This window comes from Canis lupus, chromosome 27, assembly GCF_048164855.1.
Source record: "Canis lupus baileyi chromosome 27, mCanLup2.hap1, whole genome shotgun sequence".
Classification (NCBI taxonomy): Eukaryota; Metazoa; Chordata; class Mammalia; order Carnivora; family Canidae; genus Canis; species Canis lupus.
In genome coordinates, this window is record NC_132864.1 from 12,396,403 (window position 1) to 12,415,074 (window position 18,672).

At 46.5% G+C, this 18,672-nt stretch overlaps 1 protein-coding gene across 1 annotated transcript in view; it reads right to left on the reverse strand.

Annotated features, from left to right (window-relative positions):
- DNAH10 (dynein axonemal heavy chain 10) overlaps positions 1-18,096 on the reverse strand; it is a 135,863-nt gene extending 117,767 nt beyond the window's left edge. The window contains exons 1-9 of the mRNA XM_072802309.1: positions 17,947-18,096; positions 13,555-13,655; positions 12,369-12,477; positions 9,217-9,332; positions 7,456-7,666; positions 6,776-6,933; positions 5,378-5,608; positions 3,519-3,709; positions 1,823-2,021 (exon numbers count right to left, since the gene is read on the reverse strand). Of these exons, the coding sequence (XP_072658410.1) occupies positions 1,823-2,021; positions 3,519-3,709; positions 5,378-5,608; positions 6,776-6,933; positions 7,456-7,666; positions 9,217-9,332; positions 12,369-12,477; positions 13,555-13,647 (1,308 nt within the window). The 5' untranslated portion in view covers positions 13,648-13,655; positions 17,947-18,096. The remainder of the gene's footprint in view (positions 1-1,822; positions 2,022-3,518; positions 3,710-5,377; positions 5,609-6,775; positions 6,934-7,455; positions 7,667-9,216; positions 9,333-12,368; positions 12,478-13,554; positions 13,656-17,946) is intronic.
- Positions 18,097-18,672: the final 576 nt, after the last annotated feature.

An 18,672-nucleotide genomic window follows, 5' to 3' on the forward strand; every position in this document is an offset into this window, starting at 1 on the left:
ATAATTTTATCTTTGAGGACGCCTGGGTGGCTCAGTGGTTGAGCATCTGCCTTCGGCTCAGGGCGTGATCCCAGGGTCCTGGGATCGAGTCCTACATTGGGCTCCTTGCAGGGAGCCTGCTTTCTCCCTCTGCCTGTGTCTTTGCCTCTCTCTGTGTCTCTCATAAATAAATAAATAATCTTTTTAAAAAATTTTATCTTTTCCACATGTGTTTTGTAAAGGAAGGCTTATGGGACAGCTGTGCACACACATAAACAAGTCACTGAGATTTGCGTGTCCCCTGCTCCTCACCACATAGAGTATGTGACGCAGCACAAGCACAGGATTCCAGTGGGCCCACCACGCACAGCAGTTCTGGGACATTCTCATGTCACATCAACAAGCACAAGGACAGCAGCTGCTCTGAGACACCACGTTCTCCCTTCAAACCACACTTTGCTTCAAACACAGGAGGCTGGGAACCGTTCTGAGAAACATGCCTGAATAGGAAACCTACCATATGCCTTCTTACTCCTGTACCTTAGCCCACTGCACAACCTGAAATGATGACAGAAGACAGGCGGCAGAGATAGCACCTCCTTCCCCACTCTTCCTCACTTGTCACCAAGCAGGGAGTAGAGAAGCCAGGAGTAGAGAAGCCTGGAAGAATGTGCCACACCGAGAAGCAAGAGCAAACCAGCTGAGCTTGTTGTGTGCAGCGCTGCCACTGATCTGGCAACAGTGACATATGTCTGTGCCCACGGGTGACAAAGTACAAACTGTATCCTCTCAGTGATTCCAGATATGCGCTAAATGCCCTGTATTTGCATTTTAAGCCAACATTGCACAATTTAAAGATGAACAGTTATTCCAATTCATGGAATAATATAAATGTTTAATTTCCCTTTACTCTCTTTTCTTTGCCACAACCATGGCAAACAAACAAAAACTAAAGCCTGCTGAGGCGAGAGACATCAGAAGAAAGGGAAAAACTTTATATTTTAATGTTTTTTTTAAAAAAGATTTTATTTATTTATTTGACACAGATAGAGAGAGAGAGTGCACAAGCAGGCAGAGCCAACATGGGGCTCGATCTCAGGACCCTGAGATCATGATCTGAGCCAAAGGCAGATGCTTAACTGACTGAGCCACCCAGGCGTCCCTATTTTAATGCTTTTAATAGCATTTTTTCCTGCATTTTGAACCAGGGGGTCCCACATCTGTTTGCGCTGGGCGCTGCGGGTTATGTGGCTGGCTCTGGATTTGCTCCTGTTGTTTCTCTAGTGGGTAAGCACAGGCGCCTGGCACAAATGAGTTCTCAACAAATATTGAGAATGAATGGATGGGTGGAATTCATCCAATCAGCCGGTAAGCCCTTTTACAATCACTTCGGAGAGGGAGGGATCAAGTAAACGGGGAGTCCCTGGCAGATGGTCAGCAGCTGATGCAGTGAGCAAGCATGAGGTGCCTTCAGGAGAGAAACAAGAGAGAAGCCTTGGACCGGACTTTGAGAAGTTCCAACACTTATGGGAGGACTGAGGAGGGGGATCTTGCAAAAGACACTGAGAAAGAATGGCTGGAGGCCAAGGGACAGTCAAAAGCAGGGTGAAAAGGAGGGGTGTCACGGAAAACAAGGAAAAGGCACAATAGGCCTGGTGTGGCTCTGGTATATTCTGGTACATTTTATGGGCTCTCAACTGCTTCCGTCTTCCAGACCCTGTCTCCTGCCCTCCCCCTTACATGGAAGGTGTGCCGTCAAAGAGCCAAACTTCTTTCCATCAGGCAAGTCCCCACCCCAGCCATCTGCATGTGCAACAGAGAAAAGCTGTGCCAGCCTTCCCACCTGCAAAATGTCACAGAGGTCCTGGCAGATGGAGGCCATGTAATCCGTTCTCTCAAACAGCCGCTTTTGGTCAAACTCCCACCGAGCTTCTCTCCCTGAAGCTTCAATCTTGGCCCGGGTATCAAAATAGGCCTTTTTCCACATGTGCAGGACATTCCTGGCCTCCAAGGTTTTGTGCTGGGCGCTGGCTCGATTTTCTCTGTGAAGAAAAGGAGAGGCAGCGATGGGGACAGGTGGAGCTTCAGTGTGTCCCAGCCGCACACCACAAGGTGAGGTGGACTCCTCAACAAGGAGCAGGGCTTGCCTGGTCTCACAACCTCAGGGACAGCTTACCGGGCGGGCTGCTGCTCTGCCCCACTTTGCAAGGGCACAACACCCCTGTGCATCTGCAAGGCCAGGGATTGCAAATCACCCCTCAGGCTGACCTCCGCCGCAGCTGCCCACTCAACCCGTGAGCTGAGGCTCCCCAAGAAGCTGTCTGCCTGAGCTGGAAAGGGAACAGGCGGCCCTAGGCTCCAGGCCAGAAGGCCAAAGAGTGAAGAGATAATACCAAGGTTTCGGTACCTATTTCACTTGTATAGAATTTTTTTTTTAAGATTTTATTTATTTATTCATGAGACACACACACAGAGAAGCAGAGACACAGGCAGAGGGAGAAGCAGGCTCCCCACAGGGAGCCCGAAGCAGGACTTGATCCCAGGACCCCAGGATCACGACCTGAGCTGAAGGCAGACGCTCAACCACTGAGCCACCCAGGTGCCCGATTTTTTTTTTTTTTTTAAGAAAGTGAAGATCTACAACTCCTTTCACATTTGATCCCAGAGGCTCTCCCACCTCAGGGGACCAGGGTCCAGACCTGGGACTTGGTCTCTCCCAGGATAACTAAGGAAAACAGTCCTGATTAAAATAAAATAACCTACAGGGCACCTGAGTGTCTCAGTCAGTTGAATATCAGATTCTTGGTTTTGGCTCAGGTCATGATCTCAGGGTCCTGGGATTGAGCCCCACTTCAGGGTTCCTACTCAGCAGGGAGTCTGCTTCTCCCTCTACCCTTCCTCCCCCACTCACACACACTCTCTCTCACTCTCTCTAAAATAAATAATATTTTAAATTAAATTAAATAAAATAACCTATAAATCCACACAACAGGGTATTACTTGGCCATAAAGAGGAAGGAAGCACTGACCCTTGCTCCAACACCATTGAACTTTGAAAACATGATGCTGAGTGAAAGAAGCCCATCATAAAAGACCCCATGTTGGATGACTCCATGGCATAGGCAAATCCACAGAGGTAGAAAGTAGATCTGTGGTTGCCCAGGGCCAGGTGAGTCGGAAAGACCAGAGATGACAGCTAAAGAGTATAGGGTTTCTTTTTGAATTGAAGAAGATATTCTACAATCGATTATGGTGATGGACACATGACTCTGAATACCATCAAGGAGTCACTGAATTGTACATCATAAATGGGTGAATTGTATGGTGCCTGAATCATGTTTCAATAAAGCTGTTTAAGATCTTTTTTTTTAAGTAGGTGCCACACCCATTATAGAGCCCAGTGTGGGGCTCAAACAACCCTGAGACCAAAACCTGAGCTGAGATCAAGACCTAGATGCTTCACTGACTGAACCACTCCGGCGCCCCAAAAGCTATTTAAGATCTTAAAGAAAAAAACATAAAGTGTCGTTACTTCTTACTTGAACAAAGTGCGCAGATTGACCACTTTGCAGACTCTTTCAGCAATTTCCCAGGCAATCCGCTCCATGAGTGGGATCATTCTTTCATCTTTATTGTAGTGTCGGGAGATAATCCACACCATCCTCAGTGCACTCATCATGGAGGGGATTGTCTCCAAGACGACGTGAAAGCTGGATCCATGGGTTATATTCTAACAGAAGAGAGCAAGTGACCTTAGCCTTGGGGTCAAGAAGTTTCATAAAAGCAACACATACACAGGAAATTTCACTCTCCCTAAGTCAAAAAAAAAAAAAAAAAAAACATATATGCTTCTTATGGGAGGAAGTGTTTCACCACCAAAAGACATTTGAAAAAAAAAAAAAAGACATTTGAAATAGGTCTGGAGGCATGGATGTGGAAAGACAGATAAGATTTACAAATGAAAGTAAATAAAGCCATTTGCACAAGTATGGGTGTGTGTGAGTATACATATAGGTAAAGAGAGAGTAAGAAAAAGAAATATACAGAAAAAGAATACATATGTGTATCTATGAGTATACACATACATGCCCAGTACACATTATATGCAGCAGATTGTATTTTCCAAACGCAGCCACAACAACATCTTGACTGTGTCCCCTCACCATTAAGAGATGGCATCATCTTCTCCACCCCCTCAAATCTACACAGACTGTCAACTTCCTTAGTCAGTAAAATATGGCAGAGGTAATGCTGTACCACTTCTGAGCACAGCCCTTAGCTAGTCTGCTTCTGGTCTCTTGGAAGCCAGCCACCAGGTAAGAAGTGTGACTGTCCTGTTACCCTAAAGCCACCAGACTTGAGACATCCAAACCACATGAAGAAATCCTGGGGGATGAGATACCACATGGAGAGAAAGAGGCCAAGGAGCAAGCAGGTACCAGCTATGTGGCCAAAAAAGCCATTTGGAAGCGGGTCTTAAAGCCCGGTCACCCGAGCTGTTGTACCTGGAGCCAAGATGAACTGCCTGGCTAAGTTCTCCCCAAATTCCTGACCCACAAAACGGGAAAACAAAGAAAATATTTGTCATCAAGAAAGTGAGAAAGCCCACAGGCTAGGATAGTGCAAATCACATATCTGATAAGGATCTTGTATTCAAACAAAAAATTTTATCTAACTCCTGAATCAACAAGACAAATCAAAAATGGGGAAAAGATTAAAACAGACATTTTATCAAAAATATGTGAATGGCCCAAGAAGCACATGAAAAAAGTGTTCAGCCTCATTAGTTATTGGGGAATGTAAGTCAAAATCCCAATGAGATAGTTTATTATGCATAAAAGATGAATGCTTGCACTTTACAGAAAATACCTAGAATGGGCAAAATCATAGAGACAGAGAATGGAATAGAAGTCACCAGGGGTACCAGGAGAGGGGAATACTTAGGTCAGGGGTTCATAATTTATGTTAGAGGTGACGAAATGCTTACTTACAGGTGTTGAGGATGGGTGCCCAACATCGTGTGTGTGTGTGTGTGCGCGCGCGCGTGTATAGTGCAACTAAACTACCCACTTACACACAGTTAAAATAATCCATGTCACATGCATGCTACCACAGTTGCTTAAATGCTGAATTAAAAAAGGGAACTGGGCAGCCCAGGTGGCGCAGCGGTTTAGCACCTCCTTCAGCCCAGGGCGTGATCCTGGAGACCCGGGATTGAGTCCCACGTCGGGCTCCCTGCATGGATCCTGCTTCTCCCTCTGCCTGTGTCTCTGCCTCTCTGTGTGTGTGTCTCTCATGAATAAATAAATAAAATCTTTAAAAAAAAAAAAGGAAACTAAATCCATGTGAGATCTAAGTCACGGAGCTGACTTTCCAAAGTGCAGTATGCCCAGAGTACCTTGAAATGGCGCTCCACGGTGGACAGGAACCGCACATTGTCTGAGGCCTCCATGTGGAGCTTGAATAACTCTGTTAAGACCGGCTGCAGGTTAGCCACAAGCATAGAATCAGACTCCCTGATCACATCCAAGACTTTCCTGACTATTGGAAGTTTTGTTTGCTCGTGGAGTGCACTCAGGGTTGCGTTTCTTTCCCGCCAGAACTCAATTTCGGCCAGAGGACCATTACCCTGAGAGGAGGTGACATGAACATACAAACTGTCACCATTGGCATGGCATGAACACCTGTGGTTGCTTCTACAGCATCCCTCCCTCTCTTCCCAGCTGCTCCAAATAGGAACCAATCCATGCACTTGACCCAGAATGGTCCAATCAGAGTGAATCTCAGGACTCTGGCTCAGAATATTGAACAAACCTGCACCCCAATGTTTATAGCAGCAATGGCCACAATAGCCAAACTGTGGAAGGAGCCTCGGTGTCCATCGAAAGATGAATGGATAGAGAAGATGTGATTTATGTATACAATGGAATATTACTCAGCCATTAGAAATGACAAATACCCACCATTTGCTTCAACGTGGATGGACCTGGAGGGTATTATGCTGAGTGAAGTAAGTCAATCAGAGAAGGACAAACATTATATGTTCTCATTCATTTGGGGAATATAAATAATGGTGAAAGGGAATAGAAGGGAAGGGAGAAGAAATGTGTGGGAAATATCAGAAAGAGAGACAGAACGTAAAGACTGCTAACTCTGGGAAACGAACTAGGGGTGGTAGAAGGGGAGAAGGGCGGGGGGTGGGAGTGAATGGGTGACGGGCACTGGGGGTTATTCTGTTTGTTAGTAAATTGAACACCAATAAAAAATAAATTAAAAAAAATAAAAATAAATAAAAATAAAGAATATTGAACAAAGACACTCTGCCTTTCTCAAGACAATGTGATGTGGAGATGAACAAGTTGCCACCATGAAGGACAGCAGCCTGAGGAGGAAGCCCCCACAGAGAGGAGGGTGGAAATGAGATGAGGGATTCCGAGAGAAACACAGCAGAAACAAACCATACCTGAAATCAGCCCCACCTCTGGACTTTTCAGTTATATGAACGAGCAAATTGTCTCTTGTTTAAGCCAGCTGAATTAGGTTTCCTGTTTTGGGCAGCCCCAGCATCCTGACTGACATACAGTATTATTTTTGTCAATCCAGGGTATGACCTGGCAACATGCTAACGTCAGAAAGCCCAAGAATGACAGCTTGGATATGTTTGCTTTGATCTTTTAAGGAGGTCACAAAACAGTAAGAAAAGAAGTTGGATCAAAGAGATTCCCAGACTCCTGGCTCTTTCTCCAGTGGCCAGCGTGAACTGTCAGGGAATCTGCAAAGGCATCGCCTGAGTTACCTGAGGAGTCTTTTTCAGCTGGCCCTCGACAGTGGCAGATATCAGATTTAACCAGTTTATCACACACTGCTCTAAGATTTCAACGACTTCCGGGTTAACGGCCAGTTCAGACACCTCTCTCTTTAAGCTGATGCTTGGCATTTCTAACTTGATCTCACCTAGTAGAACAGAAATGGTCGGTTAGCCACTAGTTTGGAGGAAATGATTACAGACAATAGTGTTCAAGTGAATCAGATGGTTCTTTTCTCCAGACATCAGTACAGTGAGATCTAATACATCCCCCATCCTGATCTATCTATATTTCATTTCCTCCCATTAGAATGCAACTAAACATTGTCATGTTCAAGAATGATTACACAGGGATCCCTGGGTGGCGCAGCTGTTTGGCGCCTGCCTTTGGCCCAGGGCGCGATCCTGGAGACCCGGGATCAAATCCCACATCGAGCTCCCGGTGCATGGAGCCTGCTTCTCCCTCTGCCTATGTCTCTGCCTCTCTCTCTCTCTCTCTCTCTCTCTCTCTGTGACTATCATAAATAAATAAAAGTTAAAAAAAATTACCTGCCAAAAAAAAAAAAAAAAGAATGATTACACATTAAAACAAAAGACTCCTGGACTCTTAACTTTCCTTCTTAAAGGAAATGCATCATGCTTCACTAAATGGGAGCAAAAGGAAGGCTTACCTTCAAGTTGCTGCATTGTTCCTTGAATACTGTTTGCAAACTTCTGAATGTTCATTAAAAATTCATCTCGTATTAACTGAATGCTGTGATATGCTTCCCCGGGCATGTTGGGTAGATCCATTTCATGCTCAAAAGACTCAGAGATTTCCGCAGATGTAAATCCCATGGACGCGTCCTTGTGCTGATTGAAGGACAGACCTGGCAGGAAAACCTGAAACAAATCCCACAGTGTTCAAGGTCACGCACTTACACTGCCTCTGGCTTCGAATATTCTGTCAGAGGAGGCACAGATATAACTACAAAGTGGAAACTACTCAAGCCTGAAGCACAGACCTGAAGACAGATCAACTGACCTAAAATGATCCCAGGATAAGAACTGAGCCAAGCCTGAGGAGACTACCCAGGAAATAATACTGTGTTTCTGTGGCCGCCATCGGCCCCCAGGCTGCTGGGTCTGTTACTATGGCACCAACAAGAGGAGAACCAGGTGTTATCGACTTGGCTCAGCACCAGGCTAGTTCATGTGAGGGATAAAATAAAGAAAGGGATGGGGCACCTGGCTGGCTCAGTCCATAGAGCATGCGACTCTTGATCTCGGGGTTGTGAGTTCAAGCCCCACGCTGGGCATAGAGATTACTTAAATAAATAAAAATCTAGGGGCACCTAGGTGGCTCAGTGGTTGAGCATCTGCCTTTTGCTCAGGTCATGATCCTGAGGTCCTGGGATCGAGTCCTGCATCGGGCTCCCCTCTGCCTGTGTCTCTGCCTCTCTCTCTGTGTCTCTCATGAATAAATAAATAAAATCTTTAAGAAAAAGAACCCACAATATTTGACCCCTGGTTTCACAGCCTGGATTCTGCTGACCACACACTCACAGTGACATCCAACATGTCCTCTCCCCAGCAGAACATCTTGGCTCCACCTACCTCCCATTCCCTCCCCTGATTGAACTCCAGTCTCAACAACCATTCCCCCTCCAGACTCTTCCACAGCCTCCTATTGGTCTATTCTTCCCTTCAGCTTTTTGCCTCCCTCCCCAACTCCCATGGTACAATTTTCACACAACAGCCAGAGGAACGATGCAAACTAGCTCATGTTATTCCCCTACCAAAAACCTACCCTCCTTTCTAACCTTCTCCACTCTTCTCCAGCTGCACTGACCCTCCTTCTGCTCCTGGACCAAGCTATGTCTGCTCCTGCCTCAGGACTCTTGGGCATGCTATCTTTTCTGCCCAGGATGTTCTCCACCCCCTGCACCCCAGATCTTCACATGTCTGATTCAGGTCTCGGCTCAATGTCACAACCTCAGAGGGGTCTCTCTTGACTACCTCAGCCTCACCCTGTGACACTTCCCTAGTAACTTATCATTAGCAGAATTAATATGTTCATGAATGGGTTTTTTTAATTGTTTGTCTATCAGACATCACCTCCTCAGTGAGGCCATCCCTTACCACCACTTCCTGCACACACAAACACACACACATGTGCACGCACACAGTCCATTTCTATCACATTACTAGGGTCTATATAATCTATGCCACTTGCTGCCACCTGATTATTTTCCAGCTTACGAACCTGTGTTTCACGTCTTTCCCCCTAGAGCACAGAGATCAGCTCCTAGAGCACAGAAATCTAGTCCATGTCAATTGCTGCTCTACCCTCAGGGTACCCAGTGGCACCTGGGACCTAAGAGCTGTTGGACACTCCTTCTTTGTGGAATAAATGAATCAGATGGCCTGAATCTTACAAAATCCACAGTTACCTGACACATGATATTCTTCAGAAAATGAAGCATATTCGCATTGATAATTCCATACTCCAGAGTCTTAGGCATGATCTCCATGGCTTCCTTCATGTCTGTAGCTTCAGAGATCATCTCTGCATGGGAAAATATTCAGAGGATGAGTCACATGGGGAGGTGGCAGGCACTGAACTCTTCCAAGTGTCCAGGAATCTGCTCCTTCTTCCCGAGTAGCTACCCAGGAACGTTTCAGGCACAGACTCAAAATTATGCTGATGTTGGGGCACCTGGATGGTTTAGTGGTTGAGCTTCTGCCTTTGGCTCAGGTCATGGGATCAAGTCCCACATCAGGCTCCCTGCAGGGAGTCTGCTTCTCCCTTTGCCTATGTCTCTGCCTCTCTCTCCCTGTCTGTGTCTTTCATGAATAAATAAGTAAAATCTTGGAGGATCCCTGGGTGGCTCAGCGGTTTGGCACCTGCCTTTGGCCCAGGGTGTGATCCTGAAGACCTAGGATGGAGTCCCACCTCAGGCTCCCTACATGGAGACTGCTTCTCCCTTCTCTGTTACTATGGCACCAACAAGAGGAGAACCAGGTGTTATCGACTTGGCTCAGCACCAGGCTAGTTCATGTGAGGGATAAAATAAAGAAAGGGATGGGGCACCTGGCTGGCTCAGTCCATAGAGCATGTGACTCTTGATCTCGGGGTTGTTAGTTCAAGCCCCACGCTGGGCATAGAGATTACTTAAATAAATAAAAATCTAGGGGCACCTAGGTGGCTCAGTGGTTGAGCATCTGCCTTTTGCTCAGGTCGTGATCCTGAGGTCCTGGGATCGAGTCCTGCATCGGGCTCCCCTCTGCCTGTGTCTCTGCCTCTCTCTCTGTGTCTCTCATGAATAAATAAATAAAATCTTTAAGAAAAAGAACCCACAATATTTGACCCCTGGTTTCACAGCCTGCTTGTGTGTCTCTCTCTATGTCTATCATGAATAAATAAAAAATCTTTTAAAAAAATAAGTAAAATCTTTTTAAAAAATTATGCTGATATCTATACAGACGAATCCTTTGGCCCGAGTGATGTAAGCCAAGTGCTGTGGTCCCCGGGGCCCCCACAAACAGCGCTACATAGCTGCACCGCCCAGCAGACTTGGCCTCAGCGTTTACAGCCAGACAAGGATAGACACAGTGGTGTTTTCTAGAAATGTTTGCTGGGTTCCTTGCTTTGCCTGAGTCCCCACTCCCGGCAACACCTGCCCAATTCATTGCCAGAGTCCCTTCTGAGTCAGGAATATTTTTAAAGACAGATTTGGTAACAGCCTACTCTGTGGCCGGGTTTCATTTTACATGTCTTTATTCCACCCGACCAAACATTGATGAGCACAGTAGACATTTTGAAGGTCACTTGGGCTCTTCCCTTAGCCTCCTTGGGAAATAAAATAGAAATGCCACAAATATATCAACCAAGGCAGTTATTTCACTGGCTTTGGACCCACCTCTGTGTCAACCTTATTCTGTCTTCAGTATGCTTCTGTGTATCAAACTCTTCTTTACTCAAATAAATTTGTTTCAAAGGGAAAGTACATAAGAACCCAGAATGCAAAAGAAAGAGCCTGATCTCCAAATGCCTGGATGGCTCAGGGGTTGAGCGTCTGCCTTCAGCTCAGGGTGTGATCCGGGAATCCGGGATCAAGTCCCACATCGGGCTCCCTGCATGGAGCCTTCTTCTCATCCCTCTGCCTGTGTCTCTGCCTCTCTGTGTCTCTCATGAATTAATAAAATCTTTTAAAAATAAAGACAACTTATCTAACATATATCGTTGATTTGTTAACTCTGAACTCAGCTGGCACAATAACTCACACCTGAACTAAGTTCATCTAATACGTCTGCGTCATCTGTGAGAAAAGTCACAGCCTCCTTGTGCTCAGGAACGCTAGACAGTGCTTCAGTACTATGCTGGAGGCCATTTTAGTGGAATCACCAACAAAAAGCACAAAAAATGTGAAAATCATGGCACTGAAGAGACCACATTAAGGACAGTTGTTTACAGTACAAGAGTTAAAATGCATCCCTGTGACTCAAATGTTTCCCCATTAAGAGGCAGGCACCCGGCACCCCGGCTGGCTCAGTTGGTAGAGTATGCAATGCTTGATCCCCAGGTCATGAGTTCAAGCCCCATGTTGGGTGTGAAGATTACTTAAAAATAAAATCTTATTTGAAGGGGCACCTGCACCCAATGTTTATAGCAACAGTGTCCAAAAGAGCCAAAATACAGAAAGAGCCCAAGTGTCCATTGACAGATGAATGGATACAGAAGATGTGGTATATATACAATGAAACACTACTCAGCCATCAAAAAGAACGAAATCTTGCAATGAAATCCCTCTAACTAGAGGGTATTATGCTAAGTGGAATAAGTCAATCAGAGAAAGACAATTATATGGTTCACTCATATGTGGAATTTAAGAAACAAAACAGATGAACATAAGGAAGGGGAAGAAAAATAAAATAAGATGAAAAACTGAGAGGCAGGCAAACCATGAGAGATGCTGAACTCTAGGAAGTAAACTGAGGATTGCTGGAGGGGATGAGAATGGGGGGATGGGGTAACTGGGTGATGGGCATTAAGGAGGGCATGGGATATAATGAGCACTGGGTGTTATATGCAACTGATGAGTCACTAAATTCTACCCTTGAAACTAAATAAATAAATAGATAAATAAAATCTTTAAAAAGTCCAATGTTTGGGATCCCTGGGTGGCGCAGCGGTTTGGCACCTGCCTTTGGCCCAGGGCGCGATCCTGGAGACCCAGGATCGAATCCCACATCGGGCTCCCGGTGCATGGAGCCTGCTTCTCCCTCTGCCTGTGTCTCTGCCTCTCTCTCTCTCTCTGTGACTATCATAAATAAAAATTAAAAAAAAAAAATTAATAAAAAGTCCAATGTTTCCCCATCCTATGCATATCCACAAATGACCTCAAGGCATTGCAAGCATTGATTTGGGGGTTATGAAAATATGTGAGTAGGTGCATTTGGAAATATGGAACCCCCAAATAATGAGGATTGCCTGTCCTGAAAAAAAAAATTGTATTCTCAAGAAAGTGTAAAAATTATGAATCACACAGATGCACAGCCATGTGCATATACAGCCACCCTCATGCACACACACAGAATATACCTTTTGTGTTTCTGAGAAAATATACCACATTCTGGTCCAGAAACTCCTCAGGAACAGGAGTACATAGCACATTGAGATAGGTCTTTTCCACAATGTGCCTCACGGTTCTCTGAAATGTGGGGACAAGAAACTGTTAGGCTGAGAGATGCCCACTCACCCAGATGACCTAACGTTCAAGCACACCTGAGCCCTCCTCTCTGCGCCTTCTCATCTCCCTGGCTGACAACGGGCCTTAGCAGACCACACACACACACACACACACACACACACACACGTGCACGCAACAACACACCCAGACTTGAGTGCTCAGCCCGACTCCTATTAACTGGCCAATGCAGCCACATTTGAATCAGCAGACCTGGGAAAAGTCTAGATGGAGCTTTCCTAGGCTGTACATTGCAACAAATAGGCTTGAATTTGCTTTCAGGAGTGGGGTATATCCATGAAGCAGTTCAAAGGAATTTCATTTAGCACAGGCCAGGCTAGTTGCTTATGTCCTGGCTTTAAACTCCACCACTGGGATTTGTGAAGTAGAAGGTTACCTCAGCAGGCCTAGGTTGCCCAAACCTTGCCTGTTCCAAAGGCTTTCAAGCTGGTCCTTAGCCAGCTCCTGGGTGATAACTTCTGTTTTTGGAACAGCTTGCCTGATGTGTCTCTGTATGCCTGGGGCCTTGGGTCATGCCAGGTCTTACACTAGCAATGTGATCAATGGTCAATGCTTGTTTTTGTTGGCCTGGGACCCTGGTCACATGATATCAGTTTGGCTTCCAAAAGGCTAGAGACTGAACCCAGGAGAAACTCTGGAAAGCAAGGCTTGGGTGAGATTCCCGGACTGAGAAAACTTCCTGTGTGTTCTCACACACAGTCACCAAGAGAACCAACATGTCCACGCCAGCCTCGGAGATCTTGGGTCCCTCCTTCCCCCAGACTCTGCCATATGTACTTTTTTCTTTGTTGAATCCACTCTGCATCCTCTGATGGCAATAAACTATAACCACAAGTATAAAAGTTCTTCTGGGTCCTGTGAGTCATTCTAGCAAATCACTACATCCAAGGGTAGCTGTGGGGACTCCCAACATAGGATCCTTCCATCTCTCTGCCTTGCATGAACTATCAGTTATCCAGACTCAGCGGAGGGGAGGAAATTCCCATTATCCCATCAAGGGGGAGACAGAGCCCAGCGTACCTTGACAGGGAGGTCTTCAAAAGTCTCTTTGTCCACTTCTTCGTTCTCTATGCCAAGTATAGGCGGATACGTGGAATTGTTTCTCAGCTGCATATTCTTAGCTGCAAAGCATTATTCAGTGTGCAAAATGAAATGATCAGAAAAGTAGATTTCTTACCATCAAGAGCAGGCCTGCATCTTGTACAACAGCATATTTCATCCTATAGGCATGTTATCAAAAAGCAACACATACGTTTTCCACAAATGAATCCTGTCATAGCCTTGATGTACATTATAATGATGGGAGTCTTTGTATTTCTGATGGGTGGGTTCAGTTGGAAGTTTAATGTGTATGTGTGCATGTCCCAGCTACCACATGCAATGAGTGACTTTCCTGAGATTTTTACCTAAGAGGGAGTTTTATCACAAGAACACGAATTATAGCTCACATATTAGCATTTATTCTATTTTCTCTATAAAACTCAAAACTTGTGGGGGATTAAAAGAAAAGTAACCTAAGTAAAATGAATACATATATCTCTCAAGTCTCCTGTTACCGATACAGATCTGTAAACTTCAGAACCTGCTGGTCCTAGGCCCAAGAGTTACTGACAAATCCAGTGATCACAGAGAAGAGAGAGCTTTCCCAAAAACAGTTCGGCTTTTACTGCAAAAGGTGCCATACAAAGCCAGTGTGGCTTTGGAATCAAATCAGTGTGTGGGGTCTACTGGTCTACTCCTGGTTTTCTCACCCATAAAATGGAGACAATAACATCTAGTGGTCAGACTCCAGATGATTTGATTATGGTGTGGTTCGGTGCCTGGCACACACACTGACTGGCAGAGGAAATAGTCTGTAGCCAGCAGTACCAACATCATTAGAGCACCCCCAACAGCCTGTTGCCAAAAACACACTTAGAAATGCACCAAGTGAATGCAGCACCACTAAACTGTCCACCTAGAAGTCGTTCCAATTGTTAAGTTTTATGTTATGCATATTTTACCACAATAAGAAGAAAAAATACACTTAAATATAGACTTGGAAGTAACATTAATTTGCTTTGCCCAGAAGACTTCCCTGATCTTTTTCTCCAAGCAGTCTCCTTCCACGGAAGTCTTTCTTGTCTAGAGGTGTTAATCACTGTGTCTTCATGAAGCCCCACAGTTAAGTATGGCTGTGGCCCATACCCACCATCCGTCTTATCAAAACCCAACTTGGCTGTTTGGCTCAGGTCATGATCCCAGAGTCCTGGGATCAAGTTCCACATCAGGCTCCCTATAGGGAGCCTACTTCTCCCTCTGCCTATCTCTTCCTCTGTGTGTCTCTTATGAATAAATAAAATATTTTTAAAAAAACTTAACTAGCCTTCCTGAGAACAGGCAGCCTGTGTTTCTGATCTCAGCATCCTGGCCCTGCAATCTGTACTACAGAGGGGAGGACATTTTGGTTAAAAACAAATACTTCTGAGAAGATAAGGATGACTAGCAGAGACACAGCCCATTGCCAAAGCCCCTTTCCCTCTGATTTTCAAATATTCAGTATCTTGTGAAAGTGATATGTCTAACCTACAGGTTTCATTCCTGTAAGGGCAGAAGTATCATGGGATAAGTGTGGCACAGGGGGCCGTTTAGCTCTGCTGGGTATGTGCATGATCTGGAGCACCATTTTCTCAGTCTCAGCCCTACTGGCTTTTTTTTTTTTTTTAAGATTTATTTATTAGAGACGCAGAGAGAGAGGCAGAGACACAGACAGAGGAAGAAGCAGGCTCCATGCAGGGAGCCCGACATGGGACTCGATCCCAGGACCCCAGGATCACGCCCTGGGCTGAAGGTGGCGCGAAACCGCTGAGCCACCCGGGCTGCCCAGCCCTACTGGCTTTTGAGGCCAAATCATTCTTTGTGGTGGGCACTGTCCTGTGCATTTTAGGATGTTCAGTAGAATCCTTGACCTCTACCTCCTAGATGCCAGCAGCACCCATCCACCAATGGTAACAACCAAAATGTCTCCAGACTTCACCAAATGCCCCATGGGGGACCCAAGTCACCCCTGGTTAACAACCCTTGCCCCAGATACAGATGGCCAACACATGGAAAGACGCTCAACATCACTCATCAGGGAAATGCAAATCAAAACCACAATGAGAGATCACCCACACCTGTCAGAATGGCTAAAATAAAAAAACACAAGAAACAACAAGTGTTGGTGAAGATATGGAGAAAAAAAGTACCCCCATGCACTGTTGGGGGGGATGCAAACGGGTGCAGCCACTCTGGCAAACAGTATGGAGGGCCCTCAGAAAGTTAAAAATAGAGAGAGAGAGACAAACCATAAGAGATTCTTACCTCTAGAAAACAAACTGTGGGTTACTGGAGGGGAGGTGGGGGGAGAGGATAACTAGGGAAAGGGCATTTAGGAGGGCATGCGATGGAATGAGCATTGGGTGTGATATGCAACTGATGAATCATTAAATTCTACCCTTGAAACTAATATACACTATAGGTTAATTAATTGATGAAAAAAAAAAGAGCTACCCTCCAATCTAGCAATTGCACTACTGGGTATTTATCCAAAGAATGCAAGAACACTAACTCAGAAAGATACATGCATCCCTATGTTCATTGCAGCATTATTTACAGTAATAAAATTATGAAAGCAGCTCAAGTATCTATGAATAGACAAATAGATAAAGATGTGGTGTATCTACATGCACAATGGAATATTATCAGCCATAGGAAAGAATGAAACTTTGCCATTTGCAACAATACGGATGGAGGCAGAGAATATTATGCTAAGTGAAATACATGTTAAGAGACAAATACCACATGATTTCACTCATATGTGGAATTTAAGAGACAAAATAAAGGGAAAAAAGAAAGAAAGATAAAATCCGAAACAGATTCTTAACTACAGAGAACACAGTGACAGTCACCAGATGGAAGGGGGTGGGCAGATGGGGGAAATAGGTGATGGGGATGAAGGAGGGCCTTTGGCCTGATGAGCACCGGGTGATGCTGAATCACAATATTGTACACCTGAAACTAATATAACACTGTTTACTGAAATTCAAATTCTAAAAACTTAATAAAATTTTAAAAAATATGTGCAACTGCCCAAAAAGAGATAAAATAAACAGTTTCAGGAATGAGGACAAAAAGACAATTCAGTTAGGTCAATAGTAGGAATACACCAGAAATAAGGGGCACCTGGGTGGTTCAGTGGTTGAGCATTTGCCTTTGGCTCAGAGTGTGATCCTGGGGTCCTGGGATCGAGTCCTGCATCAGGCTTCCTGCAGGGAGCCTGCTTCTCCCTCTGCCTATGACTCTGCCTCTCTATGTCTCTCGTGAATAAATAAATAAATAATCTTAAAAAAAATGAAATCACTCAACAACAGAAAAGAGAAGAGAAGGGATGCCTGGGTGGCTCATCGGTTGAGCATCTGCATTTGGCTCAGGGCGCGATCCTGGGGTCCAGGATCAAGTCTCACATCGGGCTCCCTGCATGGAGCCTGCTTCTTCCTCTGCCTATGTTTCTGCCTCTCTCTCATGAAAAAAATAAATAAATAAATAAGAAATCTAAAAGAGCGAGAGAGAGAGAGAAAAGGAAGGAAAAAGAAAAAGAAAATTGCCAGCAGGAGAACTGGGACAAAGCATGAAGCTAAAGCCACTCCATCACTCCAGGAGAACCAGAGCCTGCAGAGACTCAGCAGGTGTCAGGTACACTCAGGTGTATTTACAGCAACTTCTCCAGCTCAGGCATTTCCACTGATTAGGAGTAAAAATCCTCCACTGGTGCCTCACACTGGCCAAAAGAAATGGTGCAAGTGGTTTGCACAAGGGGAAGGAAGCTGTGGCTACAAAACAGAATGTCCACCACATGACTGCCTGACCCCAACACTACTTGCACAGCAACGGGGGTTTCCTGTCCTGTGCTATATGGGCGCCTGCACAGCGATGGGGGGGGGGGGTCCGCGTCCTGTGCTATATGGGCGCCTCCACAGCGATGGGGGGTCCGCGTCCTGCGCTATACCGGGTGCAACAGTGCACCCCCAGAATTCGCGCAGCCCAGACCCTCGGAACGGGACTCTACTTGGGAAGAGGGTCTTGCGTATGTAAAAGCAGAGGTCATGGGGAGGCTGGCCCCTATTCCCGGTGGCCGTCCTACACAAGAGAAAGGGCTGGAAGGCTGACCCACAGAGGCAGAGAGGGAGGGATGCGCGTGCAGGCCACGCGAGGCCCGGGCGGGAGGGGCAGGGCAGATGCTCTACGGGCACCCGCTCCGCGGACCCCGGGGCTGAGGGCGGGGGGCTGGCAGCGGCAGTGTGCGGAAAACGCCCCCGGCCGCAGGCACCCCGCTCCGCCCCGCTCGCCCAGCCCCCCCCCTCCTCACCGGGAGCCCGCCCCTGCCTGACTCACCCCCGGTCTCGTCTCTCCGAGCGTCCTCCGCTTGCTCCGCGCCGCCCTCCGCTGCCGCCGCCGGCGAGTCGCCCTCTTGACCGCCGCGAGCAGGGAAGAAAAAAATGACACGTGGCCATCCATCCCACCGCGCGAGACCCCGGAGGCCCCTGCGCCCCCGACGCCCCGGGGGAGGTCGCGGGGAGACGCGGGAGCCCCGCCCTTGCGTGGAGCTCCGGCGGTTCACTGACCCCGCGACCCTGAGGACCCTGAGATGCTGGCGGGCGGGGGAGGGAGAAGGGGCGCCTGCTCCTCAGGTGCGAGTTCCCGGGCTTGTTAGGGCTTGTTACACCTGCCACCTGCCGGTCTGGAGCCTTCTGCCTCCCTGCTCACCCCTCCCTGCCCTCGTGGACTGGCGCCAACTTCTGAACCAACACAGTCATCTCGAAATGTTCCAGGTACCAAAGACAGCTTTAAGCGGCACCAAGTTCCCCAGGAGATGAAGGTCAAGGTCCCAGAGTGATCAGATGGTTCCACCAGCCCCCCTGGAAATATAAGTGACCAACAAGCTTAAGAAAGAGGCTCAACTCCACTAATTATTATTAAACATGTAATATAGATCAGGCAAGTGCAGCCCCCTTTCATTTGTGGGATCACCAGATATTAAAAAGATTGACAGTATCCAGTGTTGGCAAGACCCTTGGCTAACAGGAGCCTGGCCACTGCTGGGTGGGGACTGGCAGGGCC